Source organism: Wyeomyia smithii, chromosome 2, assembly GCF_029784165.1.
Source record: "Wyeomyia smithii strain HCP4-BCI-WySm-NY-G18 chromosome 2, ASM2978416v1, whole genome shotgun sequence".
Taxonomy (NCBI): Eukaryota; Metazoa; Arthropoda; class Insecta; order Diptera; family Culicidae; genus Wyeomyia; species Wyeomyia smithii.
This window is the reverse complement of record NC_073695.1, coordinates 29,335,588-29,355,441: the sequence shown is the minus strand read 5'-3', so window position 1 is coordinate 29,355,441 and position 19,854 is coordinate 29,335,588. Positions and strand designations below refer to the sequence as shown.

The 19,854-nt window shown below is 38.0% G+C and overlaps 2 protein-coding genes across 4 annotated transcripts in view; one reads left to right on the top strand and one right to left on the bottom strand.

Moving 5' to 3' along the window:
- Positions 1-19,854, top strand: part of LOC129720865 (arginine kinase 1) — a 73,078-nt gene that overhangs the window by 31,795 nt on the left and 21,429 nt on the right. The gene's annotated exons all lie outside the window — the stretch shown is intronic.
- Positions 438-9,050, bottom strand: LOC129720864 (mucin-2-like). The gene is made up of 8 exons (XM_055672714.1): positions 8,474-9,050; positions 8,058-8,255; positions 7,303-7,521; positions 6,911-7,039; positions 4,958-6,433; positions 2,319-4,100; positions 1,628-1,735; positions 438-655 (listed from the first exon to the last, which is right to left on the bottom strand). The coding sequence occupies exons 1-8, from the start codon at positions 8,919-8,921 to the stop codon at positions 438-440; spliced, it is 4,578 nt and encodes a 1,525-aa protein (XP_055528689.1). The 5' UTR covers positions 8,922-9,050.

Genomic DNA, 19,854 nt, shown 5'->3' with positions numbered 1-19,854 from the left:
GGTTATTAGAGTATTCATTTCCCGCAGGTTTTCAGCTTTCCAGGATTCAAGAAATGAAAACTTTGGATCCTCAGAGGAATGAAAAGAATTGTAAAGAGAAGTGAAAAAGGTGCAATTTAATGAAATTGATTTTAATGTTGTTAAATTTTGACCCTCATTCAATGATTCAAAAACATAGAAAAAGCATTAAAACAATAAAAATTGAGTAATTTTCGGAAACAAACTTATAATCATATTCATTGCCAAAAAGTGAAAGCGAAGACGAATAGTCATTGCGGAACAGGAGTTCTTTACAATGTCGATGCTCTGTTTGTTATACGTTACATTATACGGTCTTTTTATACGGGATAAGCGTTCTTAATTTGTATGGGACCGCTAGGAAAAAAGACTTTTTTGAGGTGAAAATATAACGAAAAAAAAAACCCGTGAGAAAGATCTTAGTGTAGTAGGTTTAATTTTTCATTACCTTCAGTTGTTGTAGTAGTGCCTGCTGTAGTACTTGTGGAAGGTGTTCCTGTAATAGTCGTAGTACCTTCAGTTGTAGTAGAAGTGGCTGCTGTAGTTGTAGAAGGTATTTCTATACTAGTCGTGCCTTCGGTTGTAGCAGTAGAGGCTGTAGTTGTAGTAGATAGTGTTTCTGCAATAGATGTTATACCTCCAGTTATAGGTTATTAGACGTAACATAGAGGGTAACTTTAATTTTATAAATTAGAATCAACAAGCGACTACACTACTTGTTTGCTAGAGCAGAAAATATGGAGTAAATAAGATCTTTGTAGTTATTTACGGTACGAGAATAATTGCCGGACACCGAAGGTCTTTCTTCGCCAACGAGTTGGCTCGCGGAAAATGCATTATATGATTGTGCCGCTAAACAAACTGCAGTCTGGCCAGGCCTAACTTCCGAACTGCCAGAACCAAGTTCGAACCAATGATTACCTCCGCGCACACGTTGCGAAACACTAGGAGAGAGAATTACCTAATTTCTCATCACTGTACCGGCTTTCGGACAAGAAAGACGCGAAACGACCGTACTGTTTGACTAATATATTGGATATTGATCTGATCTATAATTGGATTCGGGTTTTAAAGATGATAACGATCGAATCAATATAAAATTGACCGATTGACTACTACATACGCCCAAATCATACTTCCTTCCGCTTAGAAAGAGCTTTGGCGCAAGTATAAATTTAGACGTTTAACTTATTTTGGTAAAGATTTAGTTCTAATTAAAGTCTAATTTTAAGGTTTCCTAAATTCTACTGCGGGAATGCAGCTTAGTGTTCAACTTCAACAGTATTTCTGTTGTATTCATATATCCTGCCGTTCAGCGCATAATTGATCTATGTTACTTACAATCGCTTTTCGATTTCCGTGGAAATAGTAGCATAAAAAGCGAGTATAGTGTAGTTTACATTGTAAAAGGCATAGAACATAAATATTACATTTGTCACATTACGCAAAGCATAGAAATATTATGAAACTGAAAACATTTTTCTCGTTTATAACATGAGACAAACATGCGTAAAACGGCGGTATACATTAACAGAGTATAAATCGAAAAACAAATTTTGTTACACTTAGTTGTTGGTTCAAACAAACAAAGCGTTTCATTTTCCATTACCTTCAGTTGTTGTAGTAGTTGCTGCCGTAGTTGTTGTGGAAGGTGTTTCTATAGTAGTCGTTCTTTCAGTTGTAGAGGTAGAGGCTGCAGTAGGAGTAGTTGGCGATTCTGCAATAGATGTTGTACCTTCAGTAATAGGTCATTAAACATAACAAAGAGGGTAACTGCATTTTTGTTAATTTGAATCAACAATTCTCCTCCTCCTGGCTACGTTTATGTACTGAGCATAGGGAGACAAAAACATAAGATGATTATGAAATGAAAATAGAAAGTTCTTTTGAGTGAAACCGAAACTTCAAGAATTTCACAACTCTCACACGATGAAGGCGTTAAAGTATGTATTTGAGAAGATCAAACCAGGACCATATGATTTCTTCAATGGAAAATCATCTAGTTCTTATTCTACTTTCATCATGACCATCATCATTTACGTGCAAACATAACAGAGATTATGTGATCATTGTCACGAAAAACTGTAATCACCCAATATTTCAATACGAACTTTTCATAGAGAAACGTCGAATGCACCAGCAACTGATATGATTTGTTGAAAATAGTGCACTAGTAACTTTTTACACGGAAAATACATGGAGCGTGAAATACCTCGTTATTTCCAAAATCCGCGTGTAAATACAATCATAACTTGAATATTACATTTGTCATATTATTACCTTATTATTTTTTTTATTACCTTCAGTTGTAGTAGTGGCTGCCGCAGTTGTTGTGGAAGGTGTTTCTATAGTAGTCGTGGTACCTTCAGTTGTAGTGGTAGAGGTTGCCGTAGTTGTGGAAGGTGTTTCAGTAGTAGTCGTGCCTTCAGTTGTAGTAGTAGAGGCTGCAGTAGTCGTAGTAGTTGCTGCTGTGGTTGTTGTGGAAGGTGTTTTTGTAGTAGTCGTGGTACCTTCAGTTGTAGTTGTGGAGGCTGCCGTAGTTGTTGTAGTTGGTGTTTCAGTAGTAGTCGTGCCTTCAGTTGTAGTAGTGGTAGCCGTAGTTGTTGTGGAAGATGTTTCTGTAGTAGTCGTGCTTTCAGTTGTTGTAGTAGAGGCTGCCGTAGTTGTTGTGGAAGGTGTTTCTGTAGTAGTTGTGCCTTCAGTTGTAGTAGTAGAGGCCTCAGTAGTAGTGGTAGTAGTTGCTGCCGTGGTTGTTGTGGAAGGTGTTTCGGTAGTAGTCGTGGTACCTTCAGTTGCAGTAGTAGTGGCTGCCGTAGTTGTTGTGGAAGGTGTTTCAGTAGTAGTCGTGCCTTCAGTTGTTGTAGTAGAGGCTGCCGTAGTTGTAGTAGAAGGTGTTTCTGTAGTAGTCGTGGTACCTTCAGTTGTAGTAGTAGTGGCAGCCGTGGTTGTTGTGGAAGGTGTTTCTATAGTAGTCGTGGTACCCTCAGTTGTAGTAGTGGAGGCTGCCGTAGTTGTTGTGGAAGGTGTTTCTGTAGTACTCGTGCCTTCAGTTGTTGTAGTAGAGGCTGCCGTAGTTGTTGTAGAAGGTGTTTCTGTAGTAGTCGTGCCTTCAGTTGTTGTAGTAGAGGCTGCCGAAGTTGTAGTAGAAGGTGTTTCTGTAGTAGTCGTGGTACCTTCAGTTGTAGTAGTAGTTGCTGCCGTCGTTGTGGAAGGTGTTTCCGTAGTAGTCGTGGTACCCTCAGTAGTAGTAGTAGAGGCTGCCAAAGTTGTAGTAGATGGTGTTTCTGTAGTAGTCGTGGTACCTTCAGTTGTAGTAGTAGTGGCAGCCGTGGTTGTTGTGGAAGGTGTTTCTATAGTAGTCGTGGTACCCTCAGTTGTAGTAGTGGAGGCTGCCGTAGTTGTTGTGGAAGGTTTTTCTGTAGTAGTCGTGCCTTCAGTTGTTGTAGTAGAGGCTGCCGTAGTTGTAGCAGAAGGTGTTCCTGTAGTAGTCGTGGTACCTTCAGTTGTAGTAGTAGTGGCAGCCGTGGTTGTTGTGGAAGGTGTTTCTATAGTAGTCGTGGTACCCTCAGTTGTAGTAGTGGAGGCTGCCGTAGTTGTTGTGGAAGGTGTTTCTGTAGTAGTCGTGCCTTCAGTTGTTGTAGTAGAGGCTGCCGTAGTTGTTGTAGAAGGTGTTTCTGTAGTAGTTGTGCCTTCAGTTGCAGTAGTAGTAGTAGTAGTTGCTGCCGTAGTTGTGGAAGGTGTTTCCGTAGTAGTCGTGGTGCCTTCAGTAGTAGTAGTAGAGGCTGCCGTAGTTGTTGTGGAAGGTGTTTCAGTAGTAGTCGTGCCTTCAGTTGTTGTAGTAGACGCTGCCGTAGTTGTAGAAGGTGTTTCTGTAGTAGTCGTGGTACCTTCAGTTGTAGTAGTAGAGGCTGCCGTAGTTGTTGTGGAAGGTGTTTCAGTAGTAGTCGTACCTTCAGTTGTAGTAGTCGCAGTCGTAGTTGTTGTGGAAGGTGTTTCTGTAGTAGTCGTTGTGCCTTCAGTTGTAGTAGTAGAGGCTGCAGTAGTAGTAGTAGTTGCTGCCGTGGTTGTTGTGGAAGGTGTTTCTGTAATAAAAAATGAAAATATTTTCTTAAACAACAAATGACTAGAACTAGGATCGTTTTTTTAAAATGTACGAGACAAGATCATTGAAAAAAATCACTAAAACTCTGCACTAATGTTAAAAACACATGGAGAGTATCCTCCCCCTTTTCTCTATCCCTTTCGGCTACGCCTTCAAACTTAGCAGAGGAAGATGAAAGCATAATATGAAATGAGAGTAAAAGCAGTTCGAAAACAATTAATAAGATTTGTTGAAAACAGTACAGTAGAGTTAAAAACTGATGAAGAATATGTAGAGCGTTAAAATAACCGCGTAATCTTGTCTAAATCACTTTAAATCCAGTCTATCAGTTACGAAAATGTTTGCAGAAAATTTTGACTGCATTTCTTCACAAACACCATGCCGATAGTAGATGTATTGGCCAGATAAAGCATCATCACATTACGGAAATAAACACAAACGTTTTTGAACAATCATTTGACCCCATTTGTACTGATATAGGACGCAACCCAACGAATCTAGCTCAGTGTCGTCCAATCAATTTCTTTGAGATTCTAAGTTTCTTGGCGTACAAAAATAACTGGAGAGCAACGAACTGAAAATAGTTGATTGGTACAATCAAGAGATGCATTCAAAATGTCGAATTTGTTTCTACAACATCAAAAACTCCGTTGGAAAGCCGGTTACGGACCTTTCTCAAATGCCTTATTTTTTCGTTGAGAAAGAATGTATTTTTATACGAAATAAATCGCTTTTTCTTTATTATTTTTTGACAGCAGTTAAAATTTCTAAATACAAGTTGTCACCCGTTATTAAGTCATTAGTGAAAAATAATCGAAGCATTTCATTTTTTATTACCTTCAGTTGTTGTAGTAGTACCTGCTGTAGTAGTTGTAGTTGGTGTTCCTGTTGTAGTCGTGGAACCTTCAGTTGTAGTAGTAGTTGCTGCCGTAGTTGTAGTGGAAGGTGTTTCTGTAGTAGTCGTGCCTTCAGTTGTAGTAGTAGAGGCAGCCATAGTTGTTGTGGAAGGTGCTCCTGTAGTTGTCGTTACTCCTTCAGTTGTTGTGGTGGTGGTTGCAGTAGTTGTTGTAGTTGGTGTTCCTGTAGTAGTCGTGGTACCTTCAGTGGTAGTAGAAGTGGCTGCCGTAGTTGTTGTGGAAGGTGTTTCTGTAGAAGTCGTACCTTCAGTTGTAGTAGTAGAGACAGCCGTAGTTGTTGTGGAAGGTGCTCCTGTAGTTGTCGTTACTCCTTCAGTTGTTGTGGTGGTGGTTGCAGTAGTTGTTGTAGTTGGTGTTCCTGTAGTAGTCGTGGTACCTTCAGTTGTAGTAGTAGAGACAGCCGTAGTTGTTGTGGAAGGTGCTCCTGTAGTTGTCGTTACTCCTTCAGTTGTTGTGGTGGTGGTTGCAGTAGTTGTTGTAGTTGGTGTTCCTGTAGTAGTCGTGGTACCTTCAGTTGTAGTAGTAGAGACAGCCGTAGTTGTTGTGGAAGGTGCTCCTGTAGTTGTCGTTACTCCTTCAGTTGTTGTGGTGGTGGTTGCAGTAGTTGTTGTAGTTGGTGTTCCTGTAGTAGTCGTGGTACCTTCAGTGGTAGTAGTAGTGGCTGCCGTAGTTGTTGTGGAAGGTGTTTCTGTAGAAGTCGTACCTTCAGTTGTAGTAGTAGAGGCAGCCGTAGTTGTTGTGGAAGGTGCTCCTGTAGTTGTCGTTACTCCTTCAGTTGTTGTGGTGGTGGTTGCAGTAGTTGTTGTAGTTGGTGTTCCTGTAGTAGTCGTGGTACCTTCAGTTGTAGTAGTAGTGGCTGCCGTAGTTGTTGTGGAAGGTGTTTCTGTAGAAGTCGTACCTTCAGTTGTAGTAGTAGAGGCAGCCGTAGTTGTTGTGGAAGGTGCTCCTGTAGTTGTCGTTACTCCTTCAGTTGTTGTTGTGGTGGCTGCAGTAGTAGTTGTAGTTGGTGTTCCTGTAGTAGTCGTGGTACCTTCAGTGGTAGTAGTAGTGGCTGCCGTAGTTGTTGTGGAAGGTGTTTCTGTAGAAGTCGTACCTTCAGTTGTAGTAGTAGAGACAGCCGTAGTTGTTGTGGAAGGTGCTCCTGTAGTTGTCGTTACTCCTTCAGTTGTTGTGGTGGTGGTTGCAGTAGTTGTTGTAGTTGGTGTTCCTGTAGTAGTCGTGGTACCTTCAGTTGTAGTAGTAGTGGCTGCCGTGGTTGTTGTGGAAGGTGTTTCTGTAGAAGTCGTACCTTCAGTTGTAGTAGTAGAGGCGGCCGTAGTTGTTGTGGAAGGTGCTCCTGTAGTTGTCGTTGTACCTTCAGTTGTTGTGGTGGCTGCAGTAGTGGTAGTTGGTGTTTCTGCAATAGATGTTGTACCTTCAGTTATTGGTTCATAGGTTTATATTAGAGACTGTGTTATAAAGAGATACGCAAAGAGAAAAGCAGTAAATATGGCAACACTTTGCTAATATTTTATTTTAAACAATTCTGGCAACCACTTTTATTTTCGCATGACTTTTCACACGCACTAGAAAGTGTAATGAAATTTCGAAACTTTGTAAGGATATATTACTGAGTTTCAGTGCTTGTTCATACAATTATAATAATTTCCAATGCATCACTCATAACATGAGCATGACGAACACATTTTTCGTTGAAATCATAATTGCACGTGATTCACAGAATTTAAACTGATCGCAACACACATTCTGTGCGAAAAGTAACACGCATGAGTTTGTTTACTACGTTTGTTTACCGAAGACTATAAATCGTGAAACAAAATTTGTTATGCTTAGTTATTGATCCAAATTAACAAAGCATTCAATTTTTCATTACCTTGAGTTGTTGTAGTAGTGCCTGCTACAGTTGTTGTAGTTTGTGTTCCTGTAGTAGTCGTGATTCCTCCTGTTGTCGTAGTAGTAGCTGCCGTGGTTGTTGTAGAAAGTGTTCCTGTAGTAGTTGTACCTTTAGGAATTGGTTATTCAAAGAAATAATGAAAAATATTTTTCAATTCAACGAATAAAAGCATAAGATAAATATTTTACATTGTAAAAAGCATAGAACTTAAATATTACTTGAAATATTATGAGACTGAAATCATTTTTCTCGTTTGCTTGTTTTACAGGTGACACAAATTTGCTTTGTTCGGCAGTATATATTAGCAAGGTATAAATCGAAAAACAAAATTTGGTGTTTGATTTATACTCTGGCGTTTAATTTTTTATTACCTTCAGTTGTTGTTGTAGTGGCTGCCGTAGTAGTTGTGGAAGGTGTTCCTGTGGTAGACGTTGTGCCTTCAGTTGTTGTTGTGGTGGCTGCAGTAGTAGTAGTTGGTGTTCCTGCAGTAGTAGTTGTAGTTGGTGTTCCTGTAGTTGTCGTTGTACCTTCAGTTGTAGTAGTAGAGGCTATAGTAGTAGTAGTAGTTGGTGTTTCTGTAATTGATATTGCTTTTTCAGTTATTGGTTAATAGACGTTACGTATAGGGTAACTGTATTTTTGTGAATACTTTGCACGAGAGCCAAAAATACGGAGTAAACAAATTGTTTGCGGTTATACTCATATACCCTGCTGCTTGACGCATAATTGACCTAGGTTACTTTAAGTCGATTTATTTTCATCAATCAGTCTATTTTGATGTTTTTATTTGAAAAACTATTAAAAAACATTGTTTGTTCTAAAACTGTTAAAAGTTTTAATAGCAGAGGGTAGGTCTTTCAAAACTATAGAAACTAAATTCAAATTGATATTGATAAAAAAATAACAAAAAATATTACATAACTTAAGAAAATTACATTATAAAAAGCATAAACCTTGAATATTTCTTGAAATATTATAAAACTGAAATCATTGGTCTCGTTTGCTTGATTTATAGAATAGGACAAATATGCGTAAAACAGCGGTATATATGAGCAAAGTATAAATTGCAAAACGAATTTTGTTATACTATTGGTTCAAATGAACAAAGCGTTTAATTTTTCATTACCTCCAGTTGAAGTAGTAGTGGCCGAAGAAGTAGTTGTGGTTGGTGTTCCTGTAGTAGTCGTGGTACCTCCAGCTGTAGTAGTAATGGCTGCCGTAGTTGTTGTGGAAGGTGTTCCTGTAGTAGTTGTTGTACCTTGAGTGGTAGTAGTAATGCCTGCTGTAGTGGTTGTAGTTGGTGATCCTGTAGTAGTTGTTGTACCTTCAGTAATTGGTTATTAAGAAAAAATAATAAAAAATATTTTTCAATAGAATAATTAAAAACATAAGATGAATTTTCTACAAGTATAGAACTTGAAATATTATAAAACTTGAATCATTTTTCTTATTTGCTTGATTCGGCGGTATATATTAGAAGAGTATAAATTAAAAAAAATGTGCTGAGTTATTGGTTCAAATAAACGTTAAATTGTTCATTACCTTGAGTTGTAGTAGTAGTGGCTGCCGTAGTAGTTGTGGAAGGTGTTCCTGTAGTAGTTGTTGTGCCTCCAGCTGTTGTAGTAGTGGCTGCTGTAGTAGTTGTAGTTGGTGCATGTGTAGTACTACTGGTACTTCCAGTTGTTGTAGTGGTGGCTGCTGTAGTAGTTGTAGTTGGTGCATGTGTAGTGGTTGTTGTGACTCCAGTTGTTGTAGTAGTGGCTGCAGTAGTAGTTGTGGTTGGTGCACTTGTTGTTGTTGTTGCTGCTATAGTCGTGGTAGTTGCGGCGGTAGTTGTACTGGCGGGTACATATGTAAATAGCCTATGTACACCTGGCCCATACTGATTATAATGAATTCCTCCTCTTCTAAAACCTGGATTTATAACTGCTGTTTTGAACTGACCACAATGAAATAATAGCAGCACAAATGTAATATATTTACGATTCATTTGCCTTTGTATTTTTTGACACGTTAAATTAACTGCACCGATCACCGTAAAAAATAACTTAATAAACCAATTATACAAAACTGCAAAATTTGGAGTATGTCTAGTGATATTGAAACGTTCTTTTCCATCCACTGGTTCAAGAAGAAATGAACCAATCGCCTTTTATCCGGGGTATCATTTTGTGAAAGTTGCAGGATCTACATTCACTTATTTTCTCGTAAGAATCGTTTTCACGTCAATGCTATAAAAGCAGTCACGAATGTAATGCGCGGTTCTGCCGCATTTCGGGAATCAGCGGTAGCATTTCTGACCGTACATTCTCTTTTTGGACGGAGTGAAAAGGGAATTGTTCCTGTACATGCACATGAAAGAAAACAAGTTTTTTGGTCAAGATGCGCCGAGATTTAATCATTCAGTATAACGAAGTTACATTATTTTATTACTTAATTTTATATCAGTTTTTCAGTTAATTAAATGTTTTCTTGATTTGGGAAATGTTGAAAAACATTTCTCAACATTTAATATTGTGTATTGCATTCCAGGACCAAAGCGCTAGACTAGACTGTACGTTAACTGACCTACTAAGTAAAAACGTCAACCGTCTAATTTCTAAATAGTTCCTATAGAAGCAGATCTGTCTTCAGCATGATGCAAAGAGTCGAAACTTTTATACGTATACTTCGTACTTTCAAAAAGTCGGTCAACATTTGACCTATTTACATTTATTAGGTAACCCTATATAAAACTTGTACCACCTGATAATGACCTCGGCATTCCTGCATCTCTTCCTTAATTCTCCGTTTTTGCACTACATTTCATCTTTCCATGGAGAAAGGTTGCGCGTGTGAGACATGCCTGAAGCCAAATTTCGATTCGTTTTTTTTTTTAATAAATTGTGACCTGTACGACGATGCATTTAGCACAAACGATTCTCGCCTTGATGGTGTTGTGTTATAAGCAGCTATGTATGTAAGAATGCCGGTATAAACAAAATCAATGATGCAACGGATTCGAAAATATTGCGATGTTGGATGTCTTTTGCTAGAAGTGATGTTTGACAATCTTGTTGTTTTTGACAGAAATTTAAAAAAAAGACAAATCGAAAATGTTGTAATCAACCACCAATGAATCGAACAAGCAGTGTGAAATATTGATTTTTTTTTTCATACAAATAATTTGAGGTTTCGATCATCACTATTCGTTAATTGAGTCACCAGGATGTGTTCTGTATCAATATGACAAAGTGTCGTGGTGTGTGGTGAAGCAAATTGAGAAAAAGTACGTATATAACTGACAGGTATTTTTTAGTCTAATTTCTTTTCTTTTGAGTTGGTAAAATTAATGATTCATGTTAACGTATATTGTAATCGATTATAAGAAAAAATCACTGAAAGGTTGTATGCAAAGCCACGACCGCAAGGTTGAAGTAGAATACTTTTACAAGAAAGATAACCTGGCTGCTTGCGTGTCAGTCATTTTTTCTAGTAAATAAACGTTGACCGTTCATTGGCAGTATTGTAATTTCTTTTTGTCTGATATTTTGAATGAAGTTCATTGGATATTTTTAAATTTTGTGCAAATGAGAAGTTGAAGTACTGCCGAATTGTAATATGCACATTTAATACGACATCATAAAACGGGAACGGAACAAAGGCTACGGTTATGCAGAACGCGAATGCCGGCGCGATGCGATTCGCCTTACCGTGGTGAAATGTACAGCTCTTTTTAAGGCGAAGTAGAGCTATACATTTCAACAGATTTCGTCTTGCCGAATCGCATCGCGCCGTTATTTGCGTTCTGCATGACCATAGACAAACACTAAGCGACGCAAACACGTAATAATAGTCAGAGTATGCATGTAGATGAAGATAATTAACTTTGGATTATAGCGCAAAACGAGAAAATATTAACTCTTCAAATAATCATTTGTGTTCTTCAAATTTCAGTTGTTCAATTTAATATCCGTTGAAATGTTTGTTTATTATCTGATGAAGCTCTTATATAGGCCAAATGATGCATTCCCAATTTACTAGGTCCATAACTCTGCCGACCGTGCTTGGGAAAGCGCGGTATAACGACCAATCAGAGGTCGAATTTTGTGTTTTGACAAGGCTTAAGAGTTTTCAATAGTACAATAGTTCGAATGATAAAATTGCAATTTCATGCATTTGGTAGGAATCTTAGAAGATTTTCTAATCGATTGCTGCAAAAACGAAGGAAATCCATCGAAAACTTACCGATTTATTAGCATTTGAAATTTTTCTCACTTTTTCCAGTTTCAGATTTACATTTTACATCCCTATGTAGCCGAACTTCCTGAGAGAAGTATTCTAATTTAAAATTTAATCTTCATTAATTCATTTGTTGTCCTTATAAGAACAATTGTTCAATTTATCATAGGATGTAGTGTTTATCTTACATCTCTGTGTTACCTTGATAGTGAGGACTAAGGCGCACGGTCAACACAATGAGAAAGGTGTTTTCACATTGAAAACTAGACACGGCTTTACTGGAGGAAGTGTTGGCAAATGCATCTACCGCTAATACCACCGCTATCATACGAAAGCGCGTCGTTTCATGTGGGGAATATCAACAACGAAAAATGACGTGCGTCTAAGCATAACCCGAACTGTTTCGCCGTGCTGCTCCCATTTACCTTTACATAGGCCTCAGGGAAGTACCGGCTGCATCTGCATCTACCGCTGAGGCTGTCACTATACTGCTATTGGTACCAAAAGCTATCAACTCTTCAAATAAGTGTGTTATTTGTTCTCAAAAGAACAATTGTTCAATTCAAAATCGGATTTACGCAATCGCATCTCTGTAATATTACCGACAATAATATTCTTCTGAACAAACTGATACAACTTTTCCATTAGGTCTCTGCCATAATAGACGCGAAAAGCGACGCGAACCGATTCGCTCAGCTGTAGGTTAATGTACAGCCATCAGTAGAGCTGTACATCAACCTACGGCCGAGCGAATCGGTTCGCGCCGCTTTTCGCGTCTACTATGGCAGAGGCCTTAGAGGAAGTTGCTGGCTGATGTATTCACTTCATGCAAGCCTGCTGCTGATGCTTCCCGCTACCACACTGAAACAGCATTTTAGTGAAGGGAGTGTCGTTGCATCAGCTGACCCTGCTACTATCGATGCTGATATACCCGCTGCAACAGCTACGCTATGCATAGCCATGCCACAGTTGTGGCCGCCATTGGTATCCGCTGTACCTGCATCTGCTGGCCCTGCTGCTATCGATGGTGAGATCCGCTGAAACTGCTACGCTTATTCGCAGCCATGCCACAGTTGTGGCCGCTATCCGCTATCGATGGTACCCACTGCTCGCTCCCGCTGCTGCTAAGGGAGGACTGCTGTCGTCGCTCTTCAGAACTACTATGAGCGGCTTCGACTAAAACAGGCTCTTATATAGGGATGAAAATAGCAATGAATTATTTTACGTACGTGGTGGAATGATATAACTTGAAAAATATGTGTGACTTCATTCTGGTTCAGAGCGATCATTTGATAAGCTCCACCTCTTTTTTCAGTTTCTAAAGTTTTTCCTCAGTTTCGTAGCACGGATGCACAAAAATGATTTCTTGTCGAGCCGGACCGATAGCACTCTCATTGAAGCAACAAAATAACATGTTTTGTGTCGTGTTGTGCAGCTTGGTTGAAGAAAATGTTCCCGTCCCCGTGTCGCATGTAAACAGATTATTGCGTTCAGTAGACAGTAGATAGTGTATCCAGCGAAGAAAAACCGATGGTGCTCTCACACACGCAACGGTTTTAACCCGTATCTTATTGCGGTTTGTAACACCAAGCGATTTCGTTTGCTCGCTGTTGCGTGTTGCATCATGTTGCAACTTGGCAGCTGGGAGACGACGAAATTCTGTTTATGCTGATTGATTGAATCTACTTCATATTAGCTCTGCATAGTCGAACTAACTGCTTTTGTGAATGCGTACTAACAGGGCAGTTTATTATTCAATGTCGGTTATGCTGATCGCAGCCTTTGCGCTGCCCCTACAGTGGGGGGTTTACTAAATAAAGTGAAAATTAGACAACTACAACAGAATTTGATTGCATCCCGCACAGAATGTCTGCTTGTGTTGATGCCAGCAAATTATTAACCTTCAATTATTTTGCTTATGCTAATTGCTAATTACAACCTTTGAGCTGCCTTAACATTGGGGGAATTAAGATACACGGACAACATGCACTGTGGAAGCTATTTCACATTCAGTAAATTAGACGGGTGCGACAAATTTAAATTGTTAGGATGCAACCCAGAATGCTTGCTTGCGTTGTCAAAAATTATTAACTTTCAATGACTTGTTTATTTGCCTTCAAAAAGGCATTTTGATTTCCAAAATTGGATTTCCTGATGGCAATCTTTATGCTGCCCCAACACGGGGGGAATAATGGCTGTCTGGCGACACACGCTGAGAAAAACCGCGCTGCTCCTGAGACGTGGTGACCAACCACAGGGCTAGAGCTGCTGCTAAGGAAGGACGACTGCTGTTGTCGCTGTACACACGCTGAGAAAAACCGCGCTGCTCCTGAGACGTGGTGATCAACCACAGAGCTAGTGCTGCTGCTAAGGAAGGACGACTGCTGTTGTCGCTGTCTAGAACTATTATGAGCGGCTCCGGCTGAAACAGGCTCTTATGTAGGCCAAATAGCATGTTTTGAATTGCAAGGTATATGATCCTGTCGACCGTGCTTGGGAAGCAAGCATATAACGACCAATCAGAGGTCGAATTTTTCGTTTTGACAAGGCTTGACTATTTTCAATAGTACAATAGTGTGAATAATAAAATTACAATTATCTTATTTTGGGAAGAATCTTAGAAGATTTTCCAATCTATTGCTGCAAGAACGAAGGAAATCCATCGAATACTAACCGATTTATTAGCATTTTAAATTGGACATATTTTTCACTTTTTTCGGTTTTAGATTTTCATTTCACATCCCTATGTAGCCGAACTTCCTGAGAGAAGTATTCTACTTCAAAAAATCAATATTCGCTAGAAATTACTGGGTCATATAAACCGGAAATTGATTTTCAAACATTCATTAATTTAATATAACACATTGTGTTTTCTAAACTCATTGCATTTATACATAAACGCTAGCTGACCAGTATATTTTTTTTCACATTTCTTTCTAGGTATGAGCCAATGCAAGGATGGAGTAAGAACATTTATAATTTTGGTTAAAAACTGTATACATACATTTTCCAAGGGTAGGAATGAGTTCACCAATATCGCATTTTATATCTAAAGACCATATTGAACATGAGTTTATTTTGACTAGTTTTAGTTCGTCCTATCAAAAGTATATCTTTACGATATATTCTAAATTTCGCTTCACGCGGTGGAATTTTTTTCATTAACCCATTCCCGGCAGAGAGAAATCAGTTTTTAGTTCAATAATTTAACTTCAAACTCTGATTACTCATCAACCATATGCACAATTGACACAAACTGTATTTTATTTTAAAGATCAATCTGTTCTCTAACCATACTGAACAGTTTTATTGTGCAAATTTTCAAATAGATTTGTTAAACTTAGATCAAAGTTTGAATGTCGGGTGATGCCATATGGCATCACCCGCCGGGAATGGGTAAATATCAGATATTTTCACCACATATCCTTTTGAAATTATCAAAAGCGATAGAGAATCAGTTTGGACTACTGATTTATTATCACTTGAACGTTTCTTCCCATCCTTGAACATGAGATTGGTACAGCATAAAGCATTGCTGGGCTAAAAATTTGTTCGTAAATCAAATAATTATTCGTTAAACAAAGTTTAGAGTTTCGGTTAATCAAAGGATATAAACATCTCGTATATTTGATGCACTTTGCTTGTGTGTTTTGAAAATAAGTTTTTTATCGTAAATTAGTCCAAAGTACTTAACCTTGTCAGACCAACTTAAAATAACCCCATTCATCTTGACAACGCGATTATCGTTTGGCTTGACGAAAGAAACCCTAGTCTTAGGGGGAAAAATTATCATTTGAGTTTTAGAAGCATTGGGAGAAATTTTCCACTTTCGCAAGTAGGAAGAAAATTTTCTGCAATCGACTGCATATGACACGAAGGCTTTTTCCTTTTACGGAAATGCTTGTGTCATCGCAGAACAATAACTTTGTGCATCCTGAAGGTAAATCAGGAAGATCGGAAGTAAATACGTTGTACAGACTGGACCCAACACTGAACCTTGAGGCACACCTGCTCTGATGGGAAATCTCTCAGATTTTGAATTCTGATAGACAACCAGCAGAGTTCGATCAGTTTGATAACTTTTCAAAATTTTTATTAAAAAATTGGAAAATAAAAAGTTAGCAATTTTGCAATCAAAGTTTTCATGCTTTCATATTTTTGAAACTTTTAATAACACAAAAGTTTACTTTTTTTCTGCCTTGGTTTTTTGTATATATTTCATACAAAACAACAACACAACTTCCAAAAGTCCGATTGAACTGAAATTTTGCGTGAACTTCTTTTGAGAAAGCGGAACTTTAGAGCTCTGCCGCTTAGCGGAATCCGAAAAGTCGATTTCCATTGGCACCCCAAGTATATGTATTAGAGTGGTAATGTAAATCGATTTTTCGAACTTCGTTTAGAAATAAGGCTCAAAAGTTACGTCTTCTCGAAAAACAGTCTGCATGCAAAATTTCGGCTCAAGAATGCGTGCCTCAAAGCGGTGCGTAAACTTCTTTTGAGAAAGTGAAACTTTTGAGCTCTACCACTAAACGTATTTCTACAAGTCGATTTTCATTGGCTCCCCAAGCATGTATATAAGAATGGTAATGGAATTTGGTTTTTCAAATTTTGTCTTCTCGAGAAAAGTTCCTTGCAGCTCAATCGGGTTGAAGAGGAAGAAATTGTCGACATCGATTTTTTCTGATACCAAATGTGTGTATGAAACGTCGAGATCTGCAAAAAATTCGAAAAAAAATCGACTTTCTGGGACTTATATGGGAATATTTTGAGCTGGGGCCAGTGGGAAACGTATAGGAAAAAATTGACCTTCGAATTTCGTTTAGTGGTAACGCTCAAAAGTTTCGTCTCAGCGAAAAGTGTCCTCATACGAAATTTCAGCTTAATCGGAGTTCGTGAACATGTTGAGACACATGTCACAGTGGTCAAAGTTTTACTTCTTCGACTGATCAAGAAAATCACTGGTCGATATCATATTTGGTTGTTTGATGCTAAATATCTTAGAAATGCAAAAAACATCGAGACCTAGTGTTATCTAAAAAACTTCAATTAATCCACCTAGCGGTGAGACCCAGCCTTTCTCATTCGAACTTATTATTTGTTGAAATAGACTTACACCAACACTCAAAATATACACCTTGATAATTTCTGCTGGATTTCTTATTCATTCTAAACAACAAATTTTTGTTAGCCAACAGCACCACTATACCGAACATATAAAATATAACATTCACGCACATATGAACATACATTAACACATATACATGCAAATAACATTAAATTCTTTCAAATATATGATGCGATTTTGTTTTTGATCGTGGTATAATCGATTTGTACTCATAAACTGCGTATAAATATTTAGATTGGTTATCTCAACTTTAGTCAGTAGATTTCAAATTATGTATAATTAAATGTTATTCCAAATACACTAAAGTCGCTTTTTACGCGGGGGATACGTTCCGCGTAATAAAACCACGTAAAAAAACGCGTAAAAAACCGCGCAAATTCCGGAATCCGCGTAAAAAAAACCGCGTAAATTCCGGAATCCGCGTAAAAAAACCGCGTAAATTCCGGAATCCGCGTAAAAAAAAACCATCGTTAATTTTGCATTCCGAGTGAAGGGAAACTGAAATCCGGGCAAAAACAATACCGCGTAAATTCCGGAATCCGCGTAAATTCCGGAATTCGCGTAACAAAAGCCGCGTAAAAAAACCCGCGTAAAAAAACCGCGTAAAAAGCGACCTCAGTGTACATAGAATTCGAATGATCTTATCGGTGAAAATGAAATTCTTTAACGCAGTTGATGTTACTGATCGTTTCTGAGGGGCATCCAATGCACACTGGGCCAGAAATGGAATCTAGCGGAACGTAATAATAATCTCTGAATCTTGAAGAGTTAGAAATTTTGTATATTCTGTAAAGTTTCATGGAATTCAGAGATCTACAACTTTGTCGAATACTGCAAAGCTCTAGCGCGTAAGGAAAGAAGTTAGCATCGCAACGCCACTTTTGCGGCTTAATTTCGAACTAATTCAAACATGCAAAATGAAGCCCTAACTATACCAAGAAACTTTGTAGAAGATCGGAAACCGATTGGTCAAACCCTGAGAGCGCTATTAATTTCGTTCCGCTAGATTCCATCTCTGGCCCAGTGTGCAATGAATGGTCAAATACCATTCAATATGGGTTCTTGAAACCTAGATTATACCCAGTAGCCAGAATCCGACCTCAAACCTCATTTTTAATCCAGATGACCACTTCTGGTTGCCTGATAATCATAAAATCATAAAATCCATCATAAAATTGCCGAACTGCCTAATCTGGGTATTTCGATGGCGAAGATGGCGGCAGTTTCCGATCAACAGCCTAAAGTGACAAATATCATCCAATACGATTTGGGGAAGCGGTATGATACCCGGAGGCCAGAAATCATCTTCAGACGCCATTTTAAATTTCTATACAGTAGCTTCCGGTTTCTGGAAACTAGTCTGAAAGGGGCAACCATTACCCAATGTGAGTTTTTCAGTACCCGAAATGACGCTCAAAGGCCAGAGATCAACTCCATACTGCATTTTGAAATCCGAATTTGCGACTTCCGGTTTCTGGAAAACATCCTTTAATTGCAACAAATTACAATCCAATAGAGGTATATCAACTTGTATTTGAAGGAATAAATGGAGCATGATATTTGAAATTTGACGTAATATTTGTGTTAAATAAATAGTCTTTCTATCATAATGACTCATAATTTCGAACTTCGATCAAAGCAGCTAGTTTTAAACAGATTTTTGGTTTTGTTTCTTTGCAAGTTTGAGAAACAACCTGTTCGTTTGACACTTGTTTTCTTTGAATAAGTTGTGTAATCTTTGAGGGAATAGACTTTTAATATTTTTACAATTTAACACATAATGGTTAAAATAAAAGTCCGATTACACTGGTCTGACCCCGAAGTTCAAACTGAGAAAAATGAAAAATTGTAGCTTTTTAACCATTATTCCTGTGATTTTTTTCTTTCTAGAGCAACTACTGTGAGCTTTAGAGCAGCAATTATTTTTCGATTTTGTCAATCAGTGTTGTTACTAAATGAAATGGGTACCAATAAAGCAACTAAACCTTTCTAGAAAATCTATAACGAGCGTCTTAGCAGAGTGATTGAGATCAATCAAAGAAATAGTTATCGGTTTCCGTTATACTCTACTAAATTTTTGGAAATAAATATTGAAATTCAGTCCGCAATGCGGACTGAATTTCAATATTTATTTCCAAAAAATTTAGTAGAGTTTAACGGAAACCGATAACTATTTCTTTGATATAACTAAACTTTTAATTTAAAACTAAGATTGTTGAAATCAGTCCAGCCTTTTTGGCAAAACGAGTCCGTTCATTTGATGCCTATTTTGTTCAAATCGGTTGTGTAGTTTCTGAGATAATGGAGCTTCATAACTTTTACATTTTGATACATAACAGACCAGAGGCGACGCGTGACCAAGTGGGCTACCTGTTCAATCAACATTTGCAACACTGAAACAACAGTATCGTGATAACAGTTTCGAAAACTTTTATCTTTCTACATTTATCTATATGGCAAAGAAATTTTACGGTCTATTATGACCGCGAGTTTTCCGATAATTTTCTCGTAGAATAATGATATCTGCATCATTTCATAGAGGAAATCTTTATCCACATTTATCGCATCATGATTCTCAATGATCGGTTTTAGTCGTGAATAACTCTTGATCCGTCGAAGAACTAGAAAAGTTCGCTCGACGGATGGAGTTGTGATATGCAATGTCAGTATCATTCAGGTTTCGTCCAACGATAATTAAAATTATGTTTATGATCTTTTTGCCTCTAAACTTTTCGCATGAGTAAAAAACCTATCTTTGTTTATCAAATATTAGTTCAATGCTAAAGCGTTTCCTTAGACGATGTTAAAATTTTAAGCTAAAAAGAAAGCAGCGCGTAAGAAGACAAACGTATACTATGCGGAATATGCGAGGTTCAAGTTTTGAACAAAATGGGTGTAGAGGTTTGAATGAAACTATACATCGACGGAAGAATTACACCACATTGACAGAAATAATGAATGAATTTGCTCGTTTTTCATTTGCACTACGAAAGCTCTGAAGATGGATCCGCGAACTCTCGCGGCCACGTGGTCTCTCTCAAATTTCAATGACGTCGAGAGAAGAAACAGAAAGGCAAAACGAAACAGATTTACCAGACACTGAAGAGAGGTGGTGTGGAGGGAAAGTAGGTAAAGACGGACACTGCGGGTAAGATGGACACTTTTAATATTTCACAAACTAGAATGTATTATGATAGTTGAGTGATGCGAATACCTTCTTTATAGTGTGTTAATGCTTTTGAGTTGCATTATCGGTTTTCAGCAAGCAAACTGTCAAATTTGTAAGTAAAACAAAAAACATTTTCGTGAACGCGCAATTTCATGTAATTTTTATTCCACGGAAAATAGTGAAAAACTCGTGAAACTTACGTGTTTTCATTTGTTCACAATAGTAAAGTGATAAATTAGTCTTTCCTCGGGTTTCTAGTGAAAATCCAGCAGATTTTCGATGTTCCGATGAAGAGCTACGATCGTTTGAAAAATTTACAACCAGGTCTTGGCAAGACGGACACACTAAGGTAGGGAATGATGGACACATAAATTTTCCAAGAATTTTCACATGCAGCATCTGTTG

Bases quoted from the DNA above. Each gene is read 5' to 3' on its own strand.
- LOC129720864 (XM_055672714.1), bottom strand. From the start codon at position 8,921: ATGAATCGTAAATATATTACATTTGTGCTGCTATTATTTCATTGTGGT. The intron at 4,101-4,957 runs GTAATAAAAAAT...TTTTTATTACAG, and splicing joins TACTACTACAACAACTGAAG to AAACACCTTCCACAACAACC. The intron at 1,736-2,318 runs GTAATAAAAAAA...CATCTATTGCAG, and splicing joins AGCCACTACTACAACTGAAG to AATCGCCAACTACTCCTACT.